This window comes from Haliaeetus albicilla, chromosome 23 (genome assembly GCF_947461875.1).
Source record: "Haliaeetus albicilla chromosome 23, bHalAlb1.1, whole genome shotgun sequence".
In the NCBI taxonomy this organism is placed as follows: Eukaryota; Metazoa; Chordata; class Aves; order Accipitriformes; family Accipitridae; genus Haliaeetus; species Haliaeetus albicilla.
The window spans coordinates 16,483,931-16,503,985 of record NC_091505.1 but is presented as its reverse complement, the minus strand read 5'-3'; the positions used below and the strand labels follow the sequence as shown (position 1 = coordinate 16,503,985).

Here is a 20,055-nt window from a genome sequence, read left to right as displayed (position 1 = left end):
TCTAAGAACCTTAAGCTTTGGGGGCTGCCCTGCAGTAGGGATCTTTCCAGTTGAGCAGAGCACCAACAGAAGCCCAGAACTTACACTGATAACAAAAGGTCAGCTTTCCTCTTCCTTTTACATTTAAGTCAATTTTAAATGGCCTTCCTACCTTCCGTGACTCTGTGTCTCCAAGACCCAGGTAGCCAGGTGGAAGGTTGGATGAAACCGGCAAATGCCGCTCCAGGGTGACAATCCGTCCATCCTTCAGCAACGGGACCCAGGCGTATCCCACTGCAGAGGCAACCAGCGGACTGGAGTTAGCAGACACACAGTGATACATGTTTAGCTCAAGCTCCAAAAAGAGCTGTGTCTCACCCAGAGAAGATCAAACTCGCAGCTATGCAAGAGGCTTCAACAAGGCTGGCATCAACCATGTCAGCCTTCTTAAAGCATGTGTTACCTGGTGACTTTGTGAGCAAAATTCAGACACAGCACAACCAAGATTAGCAGTGGGTTTGAGGGGCAGAAGCAGTGCATGAACCATAGTTGTGCACCATGATGAGGGTCCTTCAGTCGCCTGAGGACTGGCTGAATGGAGAATTATCCCAACCGGTGGGACCTGGGTGTGCTCAGTCTCTTACACATGCCTAGTGTTGGCAGGATCAGCCCCTGAGGCCCTGATCTCACGTCAAGTTTTTGTTGGTGACTTGACTGATGATAGCCCATTCATGCAAGCCAAGTCAAGAACACGCAGAAAATAGCTGTCAGATTGCAGCAAAAATGTGAGCTTTAGTATACACTAAAAAAATTGTGGTTTATTCCAGTTTAGACCTATGATTTGTATTGTTGCTTTCAAAAAAGAAAATTCAGATAGGCTAGTATTTTAATCAAATACTTTTTCATGTCCTTACATTCATTTTATCTTGGACTCTTACACTCCAACAGAAGTAATTTAAGCATTAAACATACCTTGAGTTTCAACGGTGTCCTGTTTTTTCGATGTTGCCTTTGTATTAATTTCACAGCTGACATGATAGAAGGTGAAAAGCAAATGATGCTTTTGATGGAGGTGAATTGGAAGCTCAATTTTAATCTAAAATGATATCATGATAGATAAGACTGTATTTTTAGTTGTGGAGTAATAGTTTAAGTTCTATTTTATTTCACAAATACTATGTTGCATGCAGTTACACAAGACACATTCCTACCCATCTTAAATAGCTTGTGGCTAACATTTTCATCACATTTGCACATTATTTATTAATGGGGGTGTGTGATTGGAGTGCACAGAGCGTGACAGTAAAGACAGCAGAAAAACTGGCATAAAAAATTGACAAAGTCTCTGGCTTTGCTGAGCCCTTCTACTGACGCAAAGGGCTGGTGATTATTTTTACCCGTATTTCACCCATCCCTGGAAAAAAAGGTATCCTGAAAGGCCCCCTGGCTTTGTAGCATCCAGGAAAATTTGTTATTTCCCACCATTTCATTTTTACCTCGTCGTAGAACTCTGGACTCTGGTTGTGATGCAGCACGGCAGCATACGCGTTTGTGGTCAGGAGATGGCCTCCAGGTTTGCCATATATACACTGGAAACACAAATGAAGAGCTGAATTCAGGGTTGCTGCCACCCTAAATTAGCTGGCCAAATTAAAACAGCGAGCACGGAAACTCAGTGCTTTCCTATTTTCCTGCTCAGCCTGGTTCGCACACAGTACACAGCAGTGAGCAAATGGCAGCCCCATTAACAGGTACCCACCTTTAACGGCCTGGCATCAGCTTCATCTGAATCCCTGAACTCAACACAGACAGCAATATTCCTTGCCTGAAATGGGGGAGAAGAGGAGGATGAGCCATTGCTACAGGTCAGCAGCATCACCCCAGACCACGCTGAGTCTGGCTGCAGCCTGCTCTCCAGGTTGCCCACCTTTGCAAACACCTTCTGGTTCTCATACTTCAAATGCAAGGGGTAGACGTAGAGGTGGTTTTTGTAGACAGTGAAGGGATAACAGTATTTTGCAACTTCTGGGACAAGCTCCTCCACTTCAACTGCAATGTCCTCACAGCTCTTCTCAAAAGGCTTTATAGGAATATAAGAAGCTGTGACACAATCTGGAAGAGAAGGGAAGCTTGGATAAGCGCACACCCCACGAACATGGGAAGTACAGCCAAGGAAAGGAAATTCGTGGGTCTGAAACTCTGCCATTGCTTTCGAGCATCCAGTTCTCTTCACATCAGAGGATCGTGTGTGTTGACCAGGCAGCAGGACTTGGATCACTCCCATTGACATGATTAAGGGAAAATTCTTCCCTTGATCATGCGACATCTGTGGTCCCCAGCTGCATTAGCAATACTGAGAAAAGATGGGTGCACAGGCACCAAGGAGCTCTGCTCTTCTTGACAGTGGGGACTGCAGAAGTGGCACTTTCCTGTAGCTCTGGCCAAAGTCAAAGGGTCTTGTGAATGACCCATATCTGGGTAGGGACAGCTGCTCTGCCCAGGACCTGCACCTTGAGTCTTCCAGGAATTTGACCCATTACGCTACTGTTTTATAAATCATGCAAACATCACCTGACTGAAGCAGACAGGCTACTGAGACAATGACTTGAGACTGACATCTCAAAGTGCATCAGTCTCACTGCATCGGTCCTTTTCCACTGTCTGCTTCAGAAAGACGTTTGATGGTTATGTTGCCTCCAAATATCAGTCCACAAGCCCTGCCTAATTCACTAGGACTCACATCCACCATGAGGGGGAGTTCATCTCAAGTGATGACTTTTCAAAGAACAGAAAAAATTAAGTCCACTAGAAAAGCCTTTTAGACAGGGGACCAGACTACAGAACCTGTGACAGGAGCTGCCACAGGCCCATGGAGTGATGCTGACTACATCACAAGTCCTTTCTTTGCCTCAGTTTCTTTAAATGCAAAGTAAAGAATCACACTGACCATGTTTGTGAAGCCCTGTGGTGTTAACAGATCAAAAATGTTGTATGAGTTTGGTGTATTAACAACAGCAAAAGCAGGCAGGTAGCTTCCTTTAGATTTAGGACGTGATGGCCAAACCGCAAAGTAGATGCACCCCTCAGGTAAACCTCTGCACTTGGACCACATCCATCCACAGAATCCATCAGAAAGACTTACAAGTCAGTGGTTGTGCTGAATTACTCATTTCTCATTGCAGCCCCAAGATACTCTTGTTAATGAAACAGCAAAACTCCCCATAGAAGCAGTAACTCCTGAGGCTAGAGCCATCAGCATTTATTTTAAGATCCAAGATCCTTACTTGTGAAGTCTAGCGTGATGTCTTTGATGACGATATTTAACTGGGCTGGAATGACCTGTAGTTTTGTCTTCTCTGGTCTGCATTAGGGAGAAAGGAACAAGGGTGTGAATCTTGAAAGCTCAGATGCTGAACACACCAGCAGTGCTTTTTGTTACCCTCTGAGTATTTTAGAAATTGTCATCTCATGCCTATGCTTAACTGTTTAAAAATGTATATTAAGATGCCTGCTCAGCCTCTGTACCAGTCTCTTACACTTACTTCTTATACTCTGCTAAAAGCTTCAGCATATCTTCATTCGAGAGTTTGCTGCTGTCTTGCTTGTAGAGAGGTGAGAATTTTCCTTCAGCATCGAGAGTGCCCTGCGAGTCTTTGAAAACTGGTCTGCAGAAAAGAAGAGACATATTTCTTAAATGTTGGTAAATATGCAGACATTGAGGTCTTTGACATGTCAGGCTGAAGGGCAGTTTATCAGGTGAGAGCTTCACTGGCCTGTGACTGCTCTGAACACCACCAGACCTCCCGAACACTCTCCCATCCTCACGTGGTGCTTAGAGCCCACACAGACTGCAACCCACCGTGTCACATAAGATTGCATGGGATATCACCCATTTTCCCTTCTCTCCAGCCAGGTGAGGACAGACCCAGCTCAGTTCCAAGCCTGGTCCACAATCATGAATGCCCTTCAATCCCCTCCCACTAACACCAAGTGGTAAAGTATCTTCCTAGTTGCACATGGGGTCAGAGCACGGAAATCCTCCTAGGAAGGGAGTGTGCAATGAAGACCAGTCTCAGGACATACATCAGCTTCCTCCTGAACCCAGAGCAAGAGATTGGACTCTGCCCTGGATGAATACCAGCATCTTTGCTCTTGAGTATAAAAGCTGCGGGTGTCTGCGTACAATAAGAACACTAAAGCATCCGTACTCCTTTTCTGTGCAAACGCCTTCCTCTGAAACCCCCAGGGAAACTGTTGCAGGGACACAGAGCAACACAGCTCCCCACACCAGGCCACTCAACTCGGTCTCCAAATGCAGCTTTTTACTCAGCAGGAACAAATCTGAAGCCCGTCAAAGTCAATGCCCACACAGAGCCCACCATTAGGCTGAGGCATGGTGCAGGCTGTGTGCTGGCTCCCAGGAGTGAGCTGCATCCCAGAAACACCATCTCCAAGCCGAGCAGCCAGTGTCACAGGAAAATCCAGTTCAAGAATACACATTGCAAGCCATATACCACCAAATCCCAGCCCACTGTGACAGTCATCTGGTGTTGCCATGTCATTACCATCCCTTTTGTCAGCACCAAAGAGCAATTTAGCAATAGGAGGCGGTGGCAGAGGGATGAACTCACCTTCAGGCCCTCCTCTGATGTGAGATTTAAGGGAGCTAGCACTGATGTACTTTTTATCAGTCCCAGTAAAAGAACAGCGAGGGAATGGGATCACTATCTCCAGTCATTCCCAAGAACATTAATTAAAGCAGAGTCTAACAAACCCCAGAACAGACACAAACCCCAGCTGATTGCCACCGCCAGGCCAGGAGGTCCTCCACTCCCGTCCTGTCCCTGGCAAGGGCTGGTGCCGGGAAGGAATTTCTGCGCCAAATCCCACGGCCAAATCCCGCGGTAGCACAGGACGGTGTAATTCGTCCCTAGGAATGTTCTGCCCCGATAACAGTAGCTACAGGTCAGCAGGGAGGTTACTGTCTTCCCAGCACTGTTTACTTTTTAATATTTTGTTTCTCATTCTAGATAGAGCATTTCAGGCCAAAACCCTGTTCTGTCTTGGGAATTGGAGCCAGATTCTGCCCTCGGCTGCAACTTCACTGACTTCGGTCGCTTGGCCCTTCACCCGCTCGGCCGGATCACATCCCGGATAACTCGCAGCAGCAGCTCCCACCATGGCCGAAGCGCAGTGCAAGGTGACTAACCTGGCAGCCCAGCCGAAGGGCATCCTGTACTGCCCCAGGCGGCTGCACACCTGCTTGGCCACCTTATGGACCTTCTGGGCAGTCTGCAAAACACAAGAGAGGTTAGTGTGTGCCAGGGCTTCCATGCTGCCCTGGAAAAGGAGTAAAGAGCGCTGCACGCTCCAGGGAGAAGACACTGTCCGTACTCCACAACGCGCAGCTCCCCAGGCACACAGCGCAACAGTTGCCGAAGCAGCTGATAGACATCCCCGTCTGACGCTTCACACCACGCACATTTATCACTTTTGCAAAGCAATAGCAAACATGTTGTGGGCACAGTCATATTAAAACTCCTCTTGATTCTGCATTAAACTGTCAGGGTGTTAGTATTTTATTTGCCATAGGGTATTAGTTTATTTTCCAAAACTGACTGTAATTGGCTTATCCTATACAGACTTAAGAAGTGGGCCGAGGGAATGCCATCACATACCAGGTGTTCCATGCATTGATTTTCCAGGGACTAATTTTGACTGGCTGCAGCAAGGCTGCATCAATTCCACCTGGCATGCAGAGACTTAAGAAGTGGGCCGAGGGAATGCCATCACATACCAGGTGTTCCATGCATTGATTTTCCAGGGACTAATTTTGACTGGCTGCAGCAAGGCTGCATCAATTCCACCTGGCATGCAGAGACTGATGCTGGCAGCACCAGGGCCTCTCCCTGACCACCCTTTGTGTATGTTCCCCCACATGATCATGGTACTCTGCATGGAGCAAGACAGAGGCAGAGCGAGCAGAACAAAGGGTGAAGCCCATGTTCTGCTCCTACTAAAATATCGCTGTTCCCAGCAGGAGTGAGCTGGGACCAGTCCAAGACACTGCGTGTAGCACCATGTAGCAGTGCAGCCCATTTCCCTGGGGATGAAGTGTCCCACTTTTTTGCTGTCAGTACAGGCTTTGCCTCGTTGAAGTGCAACAGGAAAAGGTCCCCTTGCCCCAACTGCTTGGCTCTCTCTAAAAATCCTCTGCCTCTTTCCAAGGGAAGGAACCAAATCTCCCAGGACAGCCCAGCTGAAGCTGGCCTGGGAACAGCACAAGTAGCAGAATGGATGAAGACTAGTATTTGCCAGAAAGAAGCTAAAGGGCAGCAGAAACAACCCATGTTTCTGACCACACTACTCCCTGCAGCAGCAGACAGCATCACTAAGCAGATACTCTCATGGCTCCATCCAATACCTTCCCCGGGTCCGAGTTTTTCATGTACGGCTCTGCACAGTGTGTAATGCTGCCCTGCAGCACTTTCTCCACACGGGCCACCAGGAAGATCTCCACATGTGGGTCAGTCACGGAGAAAACCCCCTGCAATAAGATAGACAGTAAGCTGTCAGAGAGCAGGACACCCTACCTGCACCGCTGGGTTGGGCCCTGATCATCTCGCTGTCCCTTCCCACAGCCCCCACAGACCCGCTCTGGTTGCTACTGCGGATGGGCCACAGGGGGTCACAAGGCTTGAGCACAGTCAAGTCTTAAAAAACTCTACCCGGTGCTTTGCCTATCGCTGCCAGTGAGCCCGAAGAGGCAACTGGCATGAGACACTGACCAAAACCTCACAGCTCAAGAGAAAAGCTGGCTTCTGCTTCTCCACACAGTGGAGAACAACACACTGCAAAGCTACTGAACAGCCACAGCCTCAAAAGAGATACAGAATGAGGAGAAAGTCAGTTCTTCACCCGTTTTATGTAGCGCAGGCAAGACTCAGGGACCCCATGCACAAGGCTCTCGCCTGGTGAATGTCCCTTGGTGCCCTCCGCTCCGGACGCAGAGTTATCCAGCAGCATGTCACGGACAGACGGAGGGTTCAAGTCCACGTGGAAGTCAGCTGAAATCTTGCAATTATTTTTCAGGTCAAATAATGCCAAGCTTAGGAAAAAGGGCTCAACCTGGAAATTTGATTGAATATATGTGTCAAAAAAAAATGCATGGTACAGGCTCAAGAGTATCAACATGCATTGCCTTCCCTGCCTGGTTTGCCTTCTGCATCCATTTTTTCCTTTAGTTTTGTACACCAGCATTTTACAGAATTCTTACAGACAATCCATATTTATTTGCTTTATAAATACATAAAACCATTTTTCCCTGCATCTTCTTGGATTTTTATCTAGTCAATTTGAACAAAGCTACTTTAAACCATCAATGAAATATAAAGAATGAAATCCATAGGGTTTTTTATATAAGTGATAAACTATGAAGTTAGGAAGAAAATATGACCCCAATCCTTCAGATCTGTTTATCCTTTGCAATGAGAAAGAAATCACTTAAGAGTGTTTATGTTTGCATGCTAAAGACCATTTCACTTATTGTCCAAAGTCAATCAGCTCTGGATGGCCCAGCTGCAAGACACTTAAAATGTTCCTCAGCTGCTATATGCTGGGTGGCACAGGAGCAAAGTTAGCTCTCCCAGCCAGGAGAGCTCAAATAGAAGACTAACACTGCTGAGGAACTGCATGTGCAAAATCTGCCAACTCATTTGTAGCTATTGACCTTGACAGCACGAGGCAAGTGGCAACAATTCCATGTATTTTTAATTCCAAGATCCTAGCAGGCAAGCATCCATGTAAAGATAAAAGTGAAGGCCCAAAGATAAGACTGTAGTGTGCCTGACACATTACAGCATAACTTGGAGGCATTACATCAATACTAAAAATGTGCTGATTAGGTCTGACTCTGGGCCTGATTAAGGATGAATAACAAGAATCTCTGCTATCAGCGATGCATTCATCTGCTGGGAGTTAGTGAGGAGAACAAGCCTGGTGTACTAGCTGTGAGCTACCAATATGAAACCACCACAAAAAAGCCTTTGCAAAACTAACAGGCATCAGACAAGGTACCCTCAGCAGAGATCGGACAGTGCCAGTGCCGCTGCCTCCCCTGCGATGTTATCTGCTGCTCTGGCATCCTTGCATAAAGGGTTGCCTCCAGCCCGAGCAAATGCAGGACATGGTAATAGGGATTATGTTTTGGCAGGAAAGACTGGAGGAGCCTGGTCTTTTCAGCCTGGCAGAACAAAGGCTGAGGAGAGACGTAATAGCTGTCTACGTAATAGCTGTCTACAGACATCAGAGGCTCAGAAAATACAAGGAAGAGCTTTTTAGGCTCAGGCACAACTTTGACACAATAACGAATGCATATAATAAAGTGGCTGTGAATACAGTTAGGCTGGGAGTCAGAAGAAGGTTTCAGAACAGGGAAATCTCTTGCCATTAGGGGAAATGAAATAAAACACAGCAGTAAGTGGTTTGGAGATGGAGCTTAATCATTTACCAACAGGACTTTCACAGGGACCCAGAACATGGCAGACACAGGCTCCCGATTCCCTATGCCTCTGAACTGCTGGTTTCCCAGCAGTCCCTGGCAGGCTGAGGCATGTCAGGACAGACCCTGTCCCCAAACACATTTTTGGAACACCAAAATACCAAGGCAGAGAAATCCTGCAACAGCCCTGGGCCAGCAGTCACCGCCTGCCCTGGTCCCATCGCAGCTCAGGGCAAAATGAGACATTTTTATCTACCCAGATTAATCTGCCAAGGGTTTTTCTTGCCAGTGAGGAGAAAGAACGCAAAGCAGGCCAAGCCAGAGCTCCCCTTACGTTGGTGGGTCCTCCTTCCGATCTGTCGCTGAGCTGAGCAAGGAGGTTGAGGGAGAAGTCCTGGCAGCACACCACAAAGCGCCTGCTGCACTTTTCCTCAAATGGCTTCACGTCTGGCTCGATCCCTGAGAAGTCTAGCCTCTAGACAGCAAACAAACAAATCTGGTCTCATTAAAAAAGAAAATAAACTCCTGAATAACGTTAAGGGATCACATTATGGCCAATACTATCTTAACCAATTTTTTTTTTTTTGTGGTACCAAAGGTACAAGACATTCACAAATGAGTGCCATTTGGTGACATTACACAAATGTATTCAAGACATGAATTCGTGGGGGTGCATCAATTTTTAGCAATCTGGTTTGCAGAGCACAGAAAACTAAACCTCAATATGATTTCAGTTCCTTCCTGCTTTGCTGTAACCCTGGGGATCTTCCCAAACCCCATTTAGAGCTTGGGGAAGAAAGCGGAACATAAGCCATCGTTACACTCAGAAAAGTATCTTCTGCTTTGTTTGATTAGTTTAAGAGATGGTCCCTGTGCCTGAAATAGAGAGAAGGCACACACCGTTGGGATCATGAACAACATCTCGAAGTTGAAGGCATTTCTAGATGCACAGCAAGAACCGGCATGGTTAGAAACAACAAAGACTGTCTGCAGAGTCAGCTGGGAAATCCAAACAGTCTTGATTATAATCACCTCCTTCCTAACCCAGAACACCCATGCCTGGTCTGTGCCTCGACATCCACCCTTCCCGGAGAGCAGACATGTACATGGCCAAAATACCATCAGCCAGATAAAGACCCTCAGCCTTCACCATACTCATCATACTGGGCACTGGGGACACAGAGCTACCAAACACCCCTAATTACCAGCACATCTCTCTGTGACAATCTGGCACAGTCCTATTAGTTTTTTCCCCTCAAATCCTGCAGAAACCTGCATGCCAAACTTAGAGCACTGATACATCACAATCAAGTAATTTCAGCAAAATAGGCTGCAATTGTTAATCCGATTCTGGGGAACTCTCCCCTTTGTTTCCCCTATTTCCTTTTGATGAGGAAAGTACGTTGCAGGTATACGTTCCTGCTCCCAGCTTCCTTAGCAACAGGCATACAAGTGTGTACGTACTCACCAGCATTGACTAGGGCAGTGATTTTGAATGCCCAGTGATTTTGAAAGTCCAGTGCCAGAGTGATCTGACTGACCCACACCAGAATGAAGAGTTCTGGGTATAGAGGGAGGGCAGTGAACTCAGCCTAACCATTTGGTTAGGTAAAAAAAGATACCTTAGATGCTCCACACTGAATAATATTTCCATTTTTCTTATCTGACTAGAATATAGGAAACTTCTCAAAGCTTCTCTTAAAAAAAAAAAAAAAAAAGCCTCCTGGATGGTTATCTTCTTCCTGTTAAAGACCTTAAAGAAGTGCCAAGAGAAAAGCTCATTTTGTACAACTAAACCTTTTAAAGACTAATTACAGTTCCTTGTTAAACCAGAAAGTTCTTTTTCACAGGTGTGAACAAGCCAAAGCATGCCAGAAGGAGAAACAGAAACTATGAAATAACTTGGAACAATTCTCTAAAACTGTGTTAACAATTGCAGCTCATTCCACCGAAATCCCACACCTGGACCTTGGCAGAGAGCTCAGCAAAGACGTCAAACCCGAGAAGAAAACAAGCCAATAGTCAATGAACCTCTAATCCAGTGCATGAGAACCGCTTGGGGTGTTTTTTCTGTTTGTAGGTCCCCTATGTTTGAAAACTCCCTGAAGACTGAGGCTCTCCCTGTAAACCCCTATCATGGTTTTTAACATCACTGTTCCCTATTCCAGACATGCTGAGCCCATGCAGTGTTGCAGGTGTCCTTGCAATACCACTTCTACTGCTTCTGCAACCATAAGAACCTCCCAGAGGCCCAGATCGTTTGAAATCCAGCAACATCAAGATGTATCACACAGAAGCCAGCAAAGCTGGAGGGAGGCCATGTGTGGGGCTGCTGCGAGTCTTCCCTTTATTTGAGCTATCACTTGAGCATTGACGTCTTGTTCAGCTCTCACTGACAGGGACGTGGGCTGCACTTCTGTTCTCCAGTACACCGAAAAACATGCTGCCTCTGCAGGCAAACGCTGTGGCCATGCAAGGGAACAGGGGAGGCATGAACAGAAAATAAAACCTCACATTTGCAAACATGGGGATGTTTACCTGGACTTCTGGGTCGAAAGAAAAGAGGTTTTGTCTTCCATCATTTCTGCTCAGTTTGTTCAGCTGATCTGTTTCTCTTCCGTACTAGGACAAAGGAAAGCATTGATATTACTGCCTGGCCACACAGAGCCAAACATTCGTTACTCAGAAAGAATGGAAGCAGAACAAAATAAATATTTTTCAGGTTCCCTTTGTGATATGTGAGACGATGCAGCTGTAGCCACCAACATGGTGCAACGACAGTAAACCAACATGACTCTGCTAAATGAGAAATCAGACAGAAGTAGGCAAGCACACTCTGGGTCATAAATAGGAGGTGGCTGCCACGTAACTGTCCCTCTGCTCTCACGGCCAGGACGGTCACCTCTGCTGAGCAGGAATGAGCAGTACTGACCACAACAAGCCCTTCATTTGCTCTAAGTCTGGTTCTTCCTTAAGGGCCCCACACTTGGAGGTGAGGAGCATGCAGCCTCAAACCATGGAGCTCCATCCGTGAGACAGAGAGATGAGATAACAGCGACCCCACCAGCACTTGGTGCCTGCCCAGCTCCTCCAGAGCTGAAGACACAGAAAGTGGAAAACCCCTTTTATAGACATGGTGGAGAGAACTAGCTATGGGCTGGGAGAGCGATCTCTGCAAACACGGTACCTTCATCAGCTCTGGATGCATGCTTCTCTCCAGGCTCTCCAGGATGTTCTCTGATTTTCCCTGTGTGCTTGATTCATCATCTGCAAGGACACAAACCCCAGATATTCAAAACAACTGCAGGAGCACCGCTCTGCCAGAAAGCATCCTGCAATATTTGCTTACAATAGCACAGAAACAGTTTACGGAGACTTTTCCATTCCTCAGGAGTAAGATTTTTCCATATGTTACTAGTACCAGGGTGTACTATTACAGCCTGCTAGGTCTTTCCAAAGCAGAACTTCAGCACAGAGCCAATTTTCCAGGAGTCTTGAAAGTTGGCCATGGATTTCCCATCTAGAGGAAGGGTCATGTTTCCCTCCACTTGTATTCCTCAGACTACCAACTACATTATACTAAGCCCTTTTGCGTGATATCATGTGTCAGCCATAATTCTTGTTATTAATCCAGAAAGAAAAGTATACACTTCTCCAGGAACACTGCTTGCATCCTGCTGGAGAAGGGTGAAGGTAAGTGTTTATTTATAGACTGACCTTGCACAGATTCCACAGCATCTTTCTTCTCTTGCACCAAACTCTCAGTATTGCTCTGAATGATCTTTCTCAGAGTTACCAGCCATTCTTCCATCTCCTGCTCAGTTTCAGCTGCGAGATAGTGGCTGTACTTGTCTATTGTCTTCAGTTCAAATGCATAACGGCGCATCTTAGGACACTGAACAAACAATGAAGAAAGATTTGTATTACATTTTCCTCAACGACTCAGCACAGTACTTGCCATAAGGCTCCTCTCTGTGAAAGCATCCTGAACTGAAATTCCATGAAATACAATGCAAGCACCCTCCTTGACACAGCACCTCTCCTGCAGTAATCACAAAGGGCTTCACGGCTGCGATCAAGCAGTACGCAGCTCCACGGTTGCCAGCTACTCTGAAAGTGGAAGAAAGCTAGACTCAACCACAGACATTGACTGAGGTGCAGGAGCAAGCTCCTTCTTATGTTGTCAGACCTTTAATATTTTACCCAGAGAAGCCAAGAACTGGATTTGTCTGACACAGTAAGTAATGTTGCACTCCAGGACACTTAGAAGCATCTATCTTAAAAGCAAGTGGTTCAATGCAACTTTTCTGAGCTCTGCTGGCCTTTAAACAGCATTTTCCAACCAGAAGCCAAGGCAAATCTGATGTAACTTGGGAAGTACATCCTGTACATCAGTGAGGCGTGTGCACTACTGCTTTTACTGTGTTCGGAGAGATAAACAGAAACACACAGCTCTGACTCATCCCTGCTGAAGCAAACCGCTGGAGTAATTTAAGCTGCTCTGTACCAGCTCCACCACACTCGGTGCTTGAAGCGTCTGCAGAGACAGCAACAGCAGAAGGCACAGCAGCAATCCACTGCTGCACTTCACTCTCAGCATAACAAAGCAAACCCAGGTTTAAGGCCTGTACAAATACCTGCTCCTAAAACCTTACAAGCCCTTTGCAGGTCGTAAGTCCCAAAGGGCTGCATGTTTGCATGGACTTATCAGGATGTAACTTAAGAAACAAGAAGCTGGTTCAAGCACCAAACGGAGGAGGAAGGTGCCCGAGACTAAGTCACACCAATAACTTACTGGCTTCAACACTCAGGGTGTCTTGAAAGGCACCTGACCTATCATAACCAGGTAAAGGAGATGGACAGAGCAGGGAGGCAGGGGATGAGGTAACGATGAAATGCTTCCCTTTTACTCCAGCAGCAGTTCTTCCACTTGCTGTCTTCTTGGCCAAAAAGTATGGCACCCTTATGAAATGCCTTGCCTGACTTTAATCAGATTAGCTGACAGAGCAAACCAGCTCTGAGTTAGTTTGTAAATCCATGCCTTCACCCTTTCAGTGGCAGAGACCTTCAGAAAGCATGTCTGTCTCGGAGCTAGCAATGCATAAGTCCATGTAAAGCTGCGCAGAAAGCACACCTACCTGAACAACATCATTGCAAGCATCCAAGAAAATACAGCCTTTGGATTCTTTTGAAATTTTCTCATCTTTGTAGGAATTAAGAATATAGGAGCCATCTGTGAGTTGTGACAAGTAAAAATACCTCCTCTTGAATACCTGCAAAAGTACAAAGTCTTGCTCATGTAAGTATTCACTCTGTTGTATATCATAAACCACAGCCACAGTTTCAGTATCTGCCCTCCTGCTATTGAGAAAATACTGTAACAATAAACACTGATGACCCTAGAGTGTTGCAGATTCACCCCTTTGGTTTTATAAAGGGAGAACTCGTCATCTTCTTTAATTTTAATGTCCTTGTTACTATAAGTTTGCCTATCTAAAGCAAAGCCCCAGGGCTTCCAGCTTGTCTCTCAGCTGGCTCCAGCCTCATTTATCTTTACAAAGTAATGCTGCACAGTAAATTCAGATCAGCACATCACTTGAAGATTCATTCCACCCTAGAGCAGGTATTTCCAGAGCCTTTTTGATAAAGACCTCAGTTAGAATTACAAAGCAATTCTCTGGAAGACTTTGGAACAGACATGTGGAAATTCCTAGCACTCAAATGCAAGCCAAGGGACCCTGTAATCCATTCAACTGCTTGGTGTTTTGTGAGTTTGTTGGGGTTTTTTTTATACAAACCTATTTTCGTGAACTGACTTTGGCTTAGTGTTCAATTCTCACCTCAAAAAACAGTAAGTCTGGGAGAAGTGTTCCTATGTTTGAGCTACTGATTTTTATGAAAAAAAGCTGTCCAGTATCTCAGAACATCTTCCTTCACGTTTGTCAGCCAAAAGCACTGAACTATAATTCAGGAGAACATTTTCGCAGCAATTATGGTAGCACCATATGTTGTCAGGTCTGTAAGGAGCAGGGTGCATTTCACGGTTGCTAGATATCTGTGTTAGGAGAATCACAAAGGAAGCTGGGGCAAGCGGCACTGTGAGTATTTCCACTGTTGTGCGTATCTGGAAGATCTATGAATACACACAGCATTTTTCATCCCACATGGGTATTACTAGTATTTCCTGCTTCCATCATTACTCACACTAGCGCATGTTCAATAAAACCACTTGCTTGCACAGAACTGGAACGGAGCATTGTGCTCTGAATGGTAACCTAAGCCCTCTGAAAGGTAACCTCTGGCACCATTTAGATGACTACTTAGCTGTAGAGATGCTCCAAAGGTTGCTGAGCTTTAAGTTTTATAAGATTTAATTAAACCTTTAGTTCAACAAATCATAAAAATATACGGAAAGCTACGTATGCTAAGCGTTAAACCAATTTAAACACTGATTTAACACTTCACTGAATCAATCCCAGAAACTTTGGCAGTGGATGCTACAGAAACCCATGATAGATCTCTCTCTAGATATTACAGGGTTGACATCACTCATGGGTATGGGATTTCATGCTAAACCATTTGCATCTTCTGAATTCTCTTCAAAAAGAAATGCAGAAGCAAGCAGCAAACACTATTCCTATGATCTTCTCCCCTTGTAAGCACTGCTATCAGAAATAATCATCAGAAGACTATGGTCATTTGAAATGAATACCATAAACCTAAGATCAGAGGGAACACCTCCTCTGATCAGGCTACAGATGCTGTTGGTGGGCATTGCAATTGCAGAGGGATGGCTAGAGAACTGGGGAAGTCCATTTGGGCAGCGAAGAAAGAAAGAAAGAGAGAAAATCCTCACGCTGTGGTTGTAATGCAGCACATCAACACACTGCAAAACAGACAGCAAGAGAGCTGGGCCAAACCAGGGAAGTTCTCTGCAAAGGGAAGGTTACTCTGAAATAAAGGTTGGCAGCTGTAGCCTAATTACAATTTGTTCGTGGGCTGCCTTTCCACAAAATATGCTCTGCACGTGCTTAGCAACAGTGTGAGGTACCAACAGCTCAGCACATCACAGCAATGAAAGAACCAGCACTCAAAAGATGGTCGTGTCTGCTTCTGCAAAAGCACAGCAGGCTCTCAAAGTGTTGACAAGGCTGAAGATGTTCCAAGTCCTCAGATTTCTCACATGTGCCTTAGGAGGTGTTTTGTAAGACACAGAAGTGACCAGGACCAGCTCAGAAAATGGCTACTGATTTTTGGTACTTTGATACTGAGTTTCACAGAGACTCTGTGGATCTTATTAATTGAACTGAAGCCAGTGTAGTTCAGATAACGTCTCTGAAAGGTGGGTCTGAGGTGCTGGGCATGGAGGCCAAAATAGCACAAGAGGCTTAGTTAAGAACAGACCCAGCTGATTGCTTTGATCATGTATGATACCTCCTCCAGAAGTTACAGGAGCAGAAATGGCTTCAAACTTGCTGCTCAGAAAAGCAGAGGATCAGAAAATCCTGTTCTATCACCTTGAAGCTCATGAGTAGTCATTGTAAAAACTCAAATTAAAATTAGCCCTATGAATGGTCCTGTTCCACTTCTCATGAAAGCATAACTCATTGAATCGAGCCTCAGAACAACTGAGCTTTTTGAGATCTACTAATATCCCTACAAAGCAGCCTCACTGCAGCCATCCTTCAGCTGCACAGTTGAGCATAACTCCCTAATATCCTCTCTCTGCTGTAATAAGGCAGCTGCATGGTAGAACAACAGACGGGCTCACTGCCACAGCAAAAACCTGCGGTGGAACTATTAAAAACCTCCATTGCAAAATGTAAGCAATGTCATGCCAGATTATGTACAGCAGAGAACAGGAGACAATGCAGCTGTTGCTTCTAGGTCAGTAATGCTCCATCTCCTCAGTGATATCACCCCTGCTTTTAAAGCAAAGACTTGTCCTTTCAATTTAAAGCTGGCCTCTATACATATTTCCTACCAGCAAGGAAACTATCAATTCAGAAAGTCTCCTTTGCAGGGCAGCTGTTCCAGTTATTTAAATTGCCTTTCTCTTCTGGGCCTCAGCTGCTCATTCAGAAAACAACCTTGGTTTCCTAGAATATGCTTCGCCTTTTTGTTCAGCTTGCCTGTCATGATTTGAAGTGCACTGGTCTTTCATATATTCTGGGGAGGGAAGGGTGAAAATCTGTTACCAGACTGGGTTTTCCAGTCCACCTAGGGATACTCTACAAGAGGGATGGATGCCCACCGAAATCCAAACCCACCCATTGCAGTCCTGCTAGCTTTAGAGATGTGGTCTGAACTTAACCTCGCACTTTGTTCATGATTAACATAACGCTGGATCAAACTCACCTTCATGGTAACAGTGATTGTGCTATTTACATTTGCTCTGTGCAGCCAGCCTTGCTTTATCACACCACCCTTCTGGGAGCACAGGGACGAGGAATCCTGAAAAAGAGCAAAAGATCAGGAAAAGAGGAGGGTAGGTGAACTGCCTCCCACGCAAAATTCCCCTTAGACACAAGGCATATGTCCACCCTAGAAAGCAATACAGTTTTAACTATAGCAATACAGTAACATGTAGAACAAACGTACGTGTAACATGTACAGCTACACGTACAGTGTTATCACAAAAAATTTCAGGGTTCTCTCTTTCCAAGAAACAGGCAAAACAGGCTAGTTTGGGTCACCTTTAAAAAAGAATACATCTACACTGACAGAACCGCACAGCAATTTTGCAATGAGGAACTGCATGTTGGTTATTAGGCAGTATTTCAAAAACCTGGGGAAGAAGGAAATTTTCAAAATGGTCTGTTCAGAAAGTTGCAAAATGCAGAGATCCAGACTTATTTTGTCATTTCCTTTTGTATAAATCCACTCTCCGTTTTAAATTTAGGCAAAAACCACCAAACCCCAATAGCTGAAATGTAACTGACTGGTTTCACACATATCAAAACAAAAAGTTTCAAGCGACCCAACCACGCTGTTCTTGGCATACCAGCTGGGATTTCCATCTCTGCTCCTGTCCTGTGGTCCCAGAAAGAGGGAACAACCCTTCATCCATACCTAAACTGTGACCCCCACTGGGGAGGGAGGGAAATGAGATCCCAGACTGGTGAAAAAAACTCGTCCTGGGACTTCCAGTGACTCAGCAGCAGAGGGGGACCTGGACTGCTTGACAATGAGCTACGAAGGGACTGGTTTATGCTGCCTCCCGCACCCCAAATGGCAGGTTTTCACTCTTTTCTTGTCAAACTTCCAATAACAAAGTAAATTGTCTAATGCTTTATTTCCTTGGGTAAAACAACCCATGATTTCTCCATTATAATGGCTCACCTTTTTTTCATCAAGAGATTGCTTTTACTTGAATTTCCGTTACATAATTCTAATGTAAACACTCCATCAGGAAACTGTAATAGAATCCTTTAGATATGGCCATGCCAAAAGAGATAAATGCCAAAAATATCTGCAAAAGCACCAGGAATATTCTTCCACAACCAACATCAGTAACTTCACTTGTTTGAGTATTTGGGACACTGACCAGAAGAAAAAAGGTCTCCATCAAATTTTGATAGCGTATTTTTGTCCTTTTGCTTTTTTCAGAGGCATGCTGATAACATACTGCACAGCCCTGTCTCCAGCCCAAATTAGATATTACTAAACAGGTAACAGCTCAAGTTAATGATGTTATGCAAACCAACAACACAGTCAAAAAAAATTAAGGCCAAACTTGAAAAAAAGGCATCCCAGTCCAGACCTGAGGTGTGCGGGGACACACATAGCAATTGTAAGAAATGTGCATGAAACAGCCCCTTCAAATCTTCACCTCTGCAAGAAGGAAACTTCCCTTTTCCTCTGTAAGTTCCTCAGCAGCAGCATCTTGGTGCCATGAGGAGTTTAAACAGCTGGGGTAAACTCTTCCCACCATAAACTAAAACTTCTTAATGTCATCTGCATGAATTAAGCTTCATGTGGTACTTGAGACAGAAAAATGCTACCCCTCTTGTAGCAAATGTGATATGCACAGGGAAACATGGCATCTGCATATTCCAAAATGACCACCAGGTTTGAGATGTCCCCATTGTCAGAGCCCCCAGCACTGCAAATCTTCCCTGCAACCAGCTGAGCACAAACATGCCAACTTCCAGAGGAAGCAAATGCCTCAGAACATTTGCATAGCATATACAGAATGGGACTGACACGCTGTGAATATATTGGGTAGAAGTGACGGATTAAGAATTGCAGGTTATGTGGTAGAGCACAAAGCTTTTTAAGAGGAGGACCCTGATATTGCAGTGTAGTTGAAAACCAAATTGCCCACTTTTAATTCTGGACATGAAGAATTTTACTTAGTAATGGTTTGGCTTCCTTTTTTTCTCTTCCACTGCTGCACTGTTTCAAGTGAAAAAGCCATGAAAAATATTATGGCTAATCTTGCAGCTAATTTAGGAGACCCTTGGCTCCAAGAGATTATCTTGTCATACTTTGAAATAAATCACTGTCTCAGTTTTGGTCCCATCTTCACAGTACAAAACATCTCACCAGAAAACCATTCCTGGCAACTGAATTCTGACTTTGCCTTGTGAAATCTGCTTTTTAACAGATCTTAGAGCAGAATACATAAAAAAAAAAAAGCTCCTTACCTCATCCTTTTCAAAGTCTTCATCAATTTCAAACACATGGCTTGGAATCTTGTCTGGCCTAAAGGATTTGCTGAAATCATAACACATTTTCATTTTTAACGACTGGGACATGAGTGTCCTCCAAGCCAGCAGCTGATGCTAGATCCAGAAGCAGTAGCCAAACTGCAGACTACAGAGCACAGCAGAACTGTCCTTCTGCAGAAGATAGATAGATTTCAAGAAACCTACAGCCCCTTACAGCTGGAGAAAGGTAACTTCTGAGTGCATTTTGTGGAAATTAAGAACATGCAGTATGCAATTAGTTTTTTCTGTGTTAGCCATCTGATTCTGCAGAGTTTTTGCTGACTTGAATTTATGCAACACAGAGACAGAGCAGGCCAGTTTATCTCCCATCTTGCTAAAAAAGAAGCAAGATCGGAGCGCAAGATTATTCACAAAAAATTTTAATACTATTTGATCAACAGTGTTCCCCCATTGCTGCTTCATACCCCTGCGAGATCCTCAGAACAGACCCACTTTAGCCAATTAACAAGAAAATGCACTTAACAAGCTGCTAGCACACGAGTGGTCTGAACAGTGGTCCAGACATGCACAGAGCATGGGGAGCGAGAGCAGAGCAGGCGCCACCACTGAGAAAATAACAATCCTGCAGAAATCCGAGATGTATATGCCTGTCTGAAAAACCTGATTAGCTCTGGGGCTGGAAGAACTGGCACAAGCCAGCATTTCAGAGCACATAACTCTCCAGCACTGCCAGCATTAGTAGCGATACTCCACCACCGGATTGGAGTTGTAAAACAACAGCTCAGCGAACTAGGGGCACAAAGAGGATCTGCTCAGCACGGGAATGCCGTATCAAGCACGCAGAGAACATCAGCCCAGGGAGACAACAAGGCTCCCAGTTTGAGACGAGCAGACACTGCCAAC

General features: G+C 45.1%; 1 protein-coding gene across 5 annotated transcripts in view; it reads right to left on the bottom strand.

The window, feature by feature from the left end:
* Positions 1 to 20,055, bottom strand: part of DOCK11 (dedicator of cytokinesis 11) — an 87,908-nt gene that overhangs the window by 47,678 nt on the left and 20,175 nt on the right. For all 5 annotated transcript variants that reach the window (XM_069811390.1, XM_069811386.1, XM_069811388.1 and 2 more), the window contains exons 5-21: positions 19,129 to 19,198; positions 16,838 to 16,933; positions 13,618 to 13,752; positions 12,197 to 12,374; positions 11,667 to 11,746; positions 11,018 to 11,101; positions 8,814 to 8,954; positions 6,898 to 7,107; positions 6,404 to 6,526; positions 5,189 to 5,271; positions 3,522 to 3,644; positions 3,264 to 3,340; positions 1,907 to 2,091; positions 1,739 to 1,804; positions 1,476 to 1,568; positions 952 to 1,075; positions 152 to 273 (exon numbers count right to left, since the gene is read on the bottom strand). In XM_069811390.1, coding sequence (XP_069667491.1) covers positions 152 to 273; positions 952 to 1,075; positions 1,476 to 1,568; positions 1,739 to 1,804; positions 1,907 to 2,091; positions 3,264 to 3,340; positions 3,522 to 3,644; positions 5,189 to 5,271; positions 6,404 to 6,526; positions 6,898 to 7,107; positions 8,814 to 8,954; positions 11,018 to 11,101; positions 11,667 to 11,746; positions 12,197 to 12,374; positions 13,618 to 13,752; positions 16,838 to 16,933; positions 19,129 to 19,198 — 1,990 coding nt within the window. The remainder of the gene's footprint in view (positions 1 to 151; positions 274 to 951; positions 1,076 to 1,475; positions 1,569 to 1,738; positions 1,805 to 1,906; positions 2,092 to 3,263; positions 3,341 to 3,521; positions 3,645 to 5,188; positions 5,272 to 6,403; positions 6,527 to 6,897; positions 7,108 to 8,813; positions 8,955 to 11,017; positions 11,102 to 11,666; positions 11,747 to 12,196; positions 12,375 to 13,617; positions 13,753 to 16,837; positions 16,934 to 19,128; positions 19,199 to 20,055) is intronic.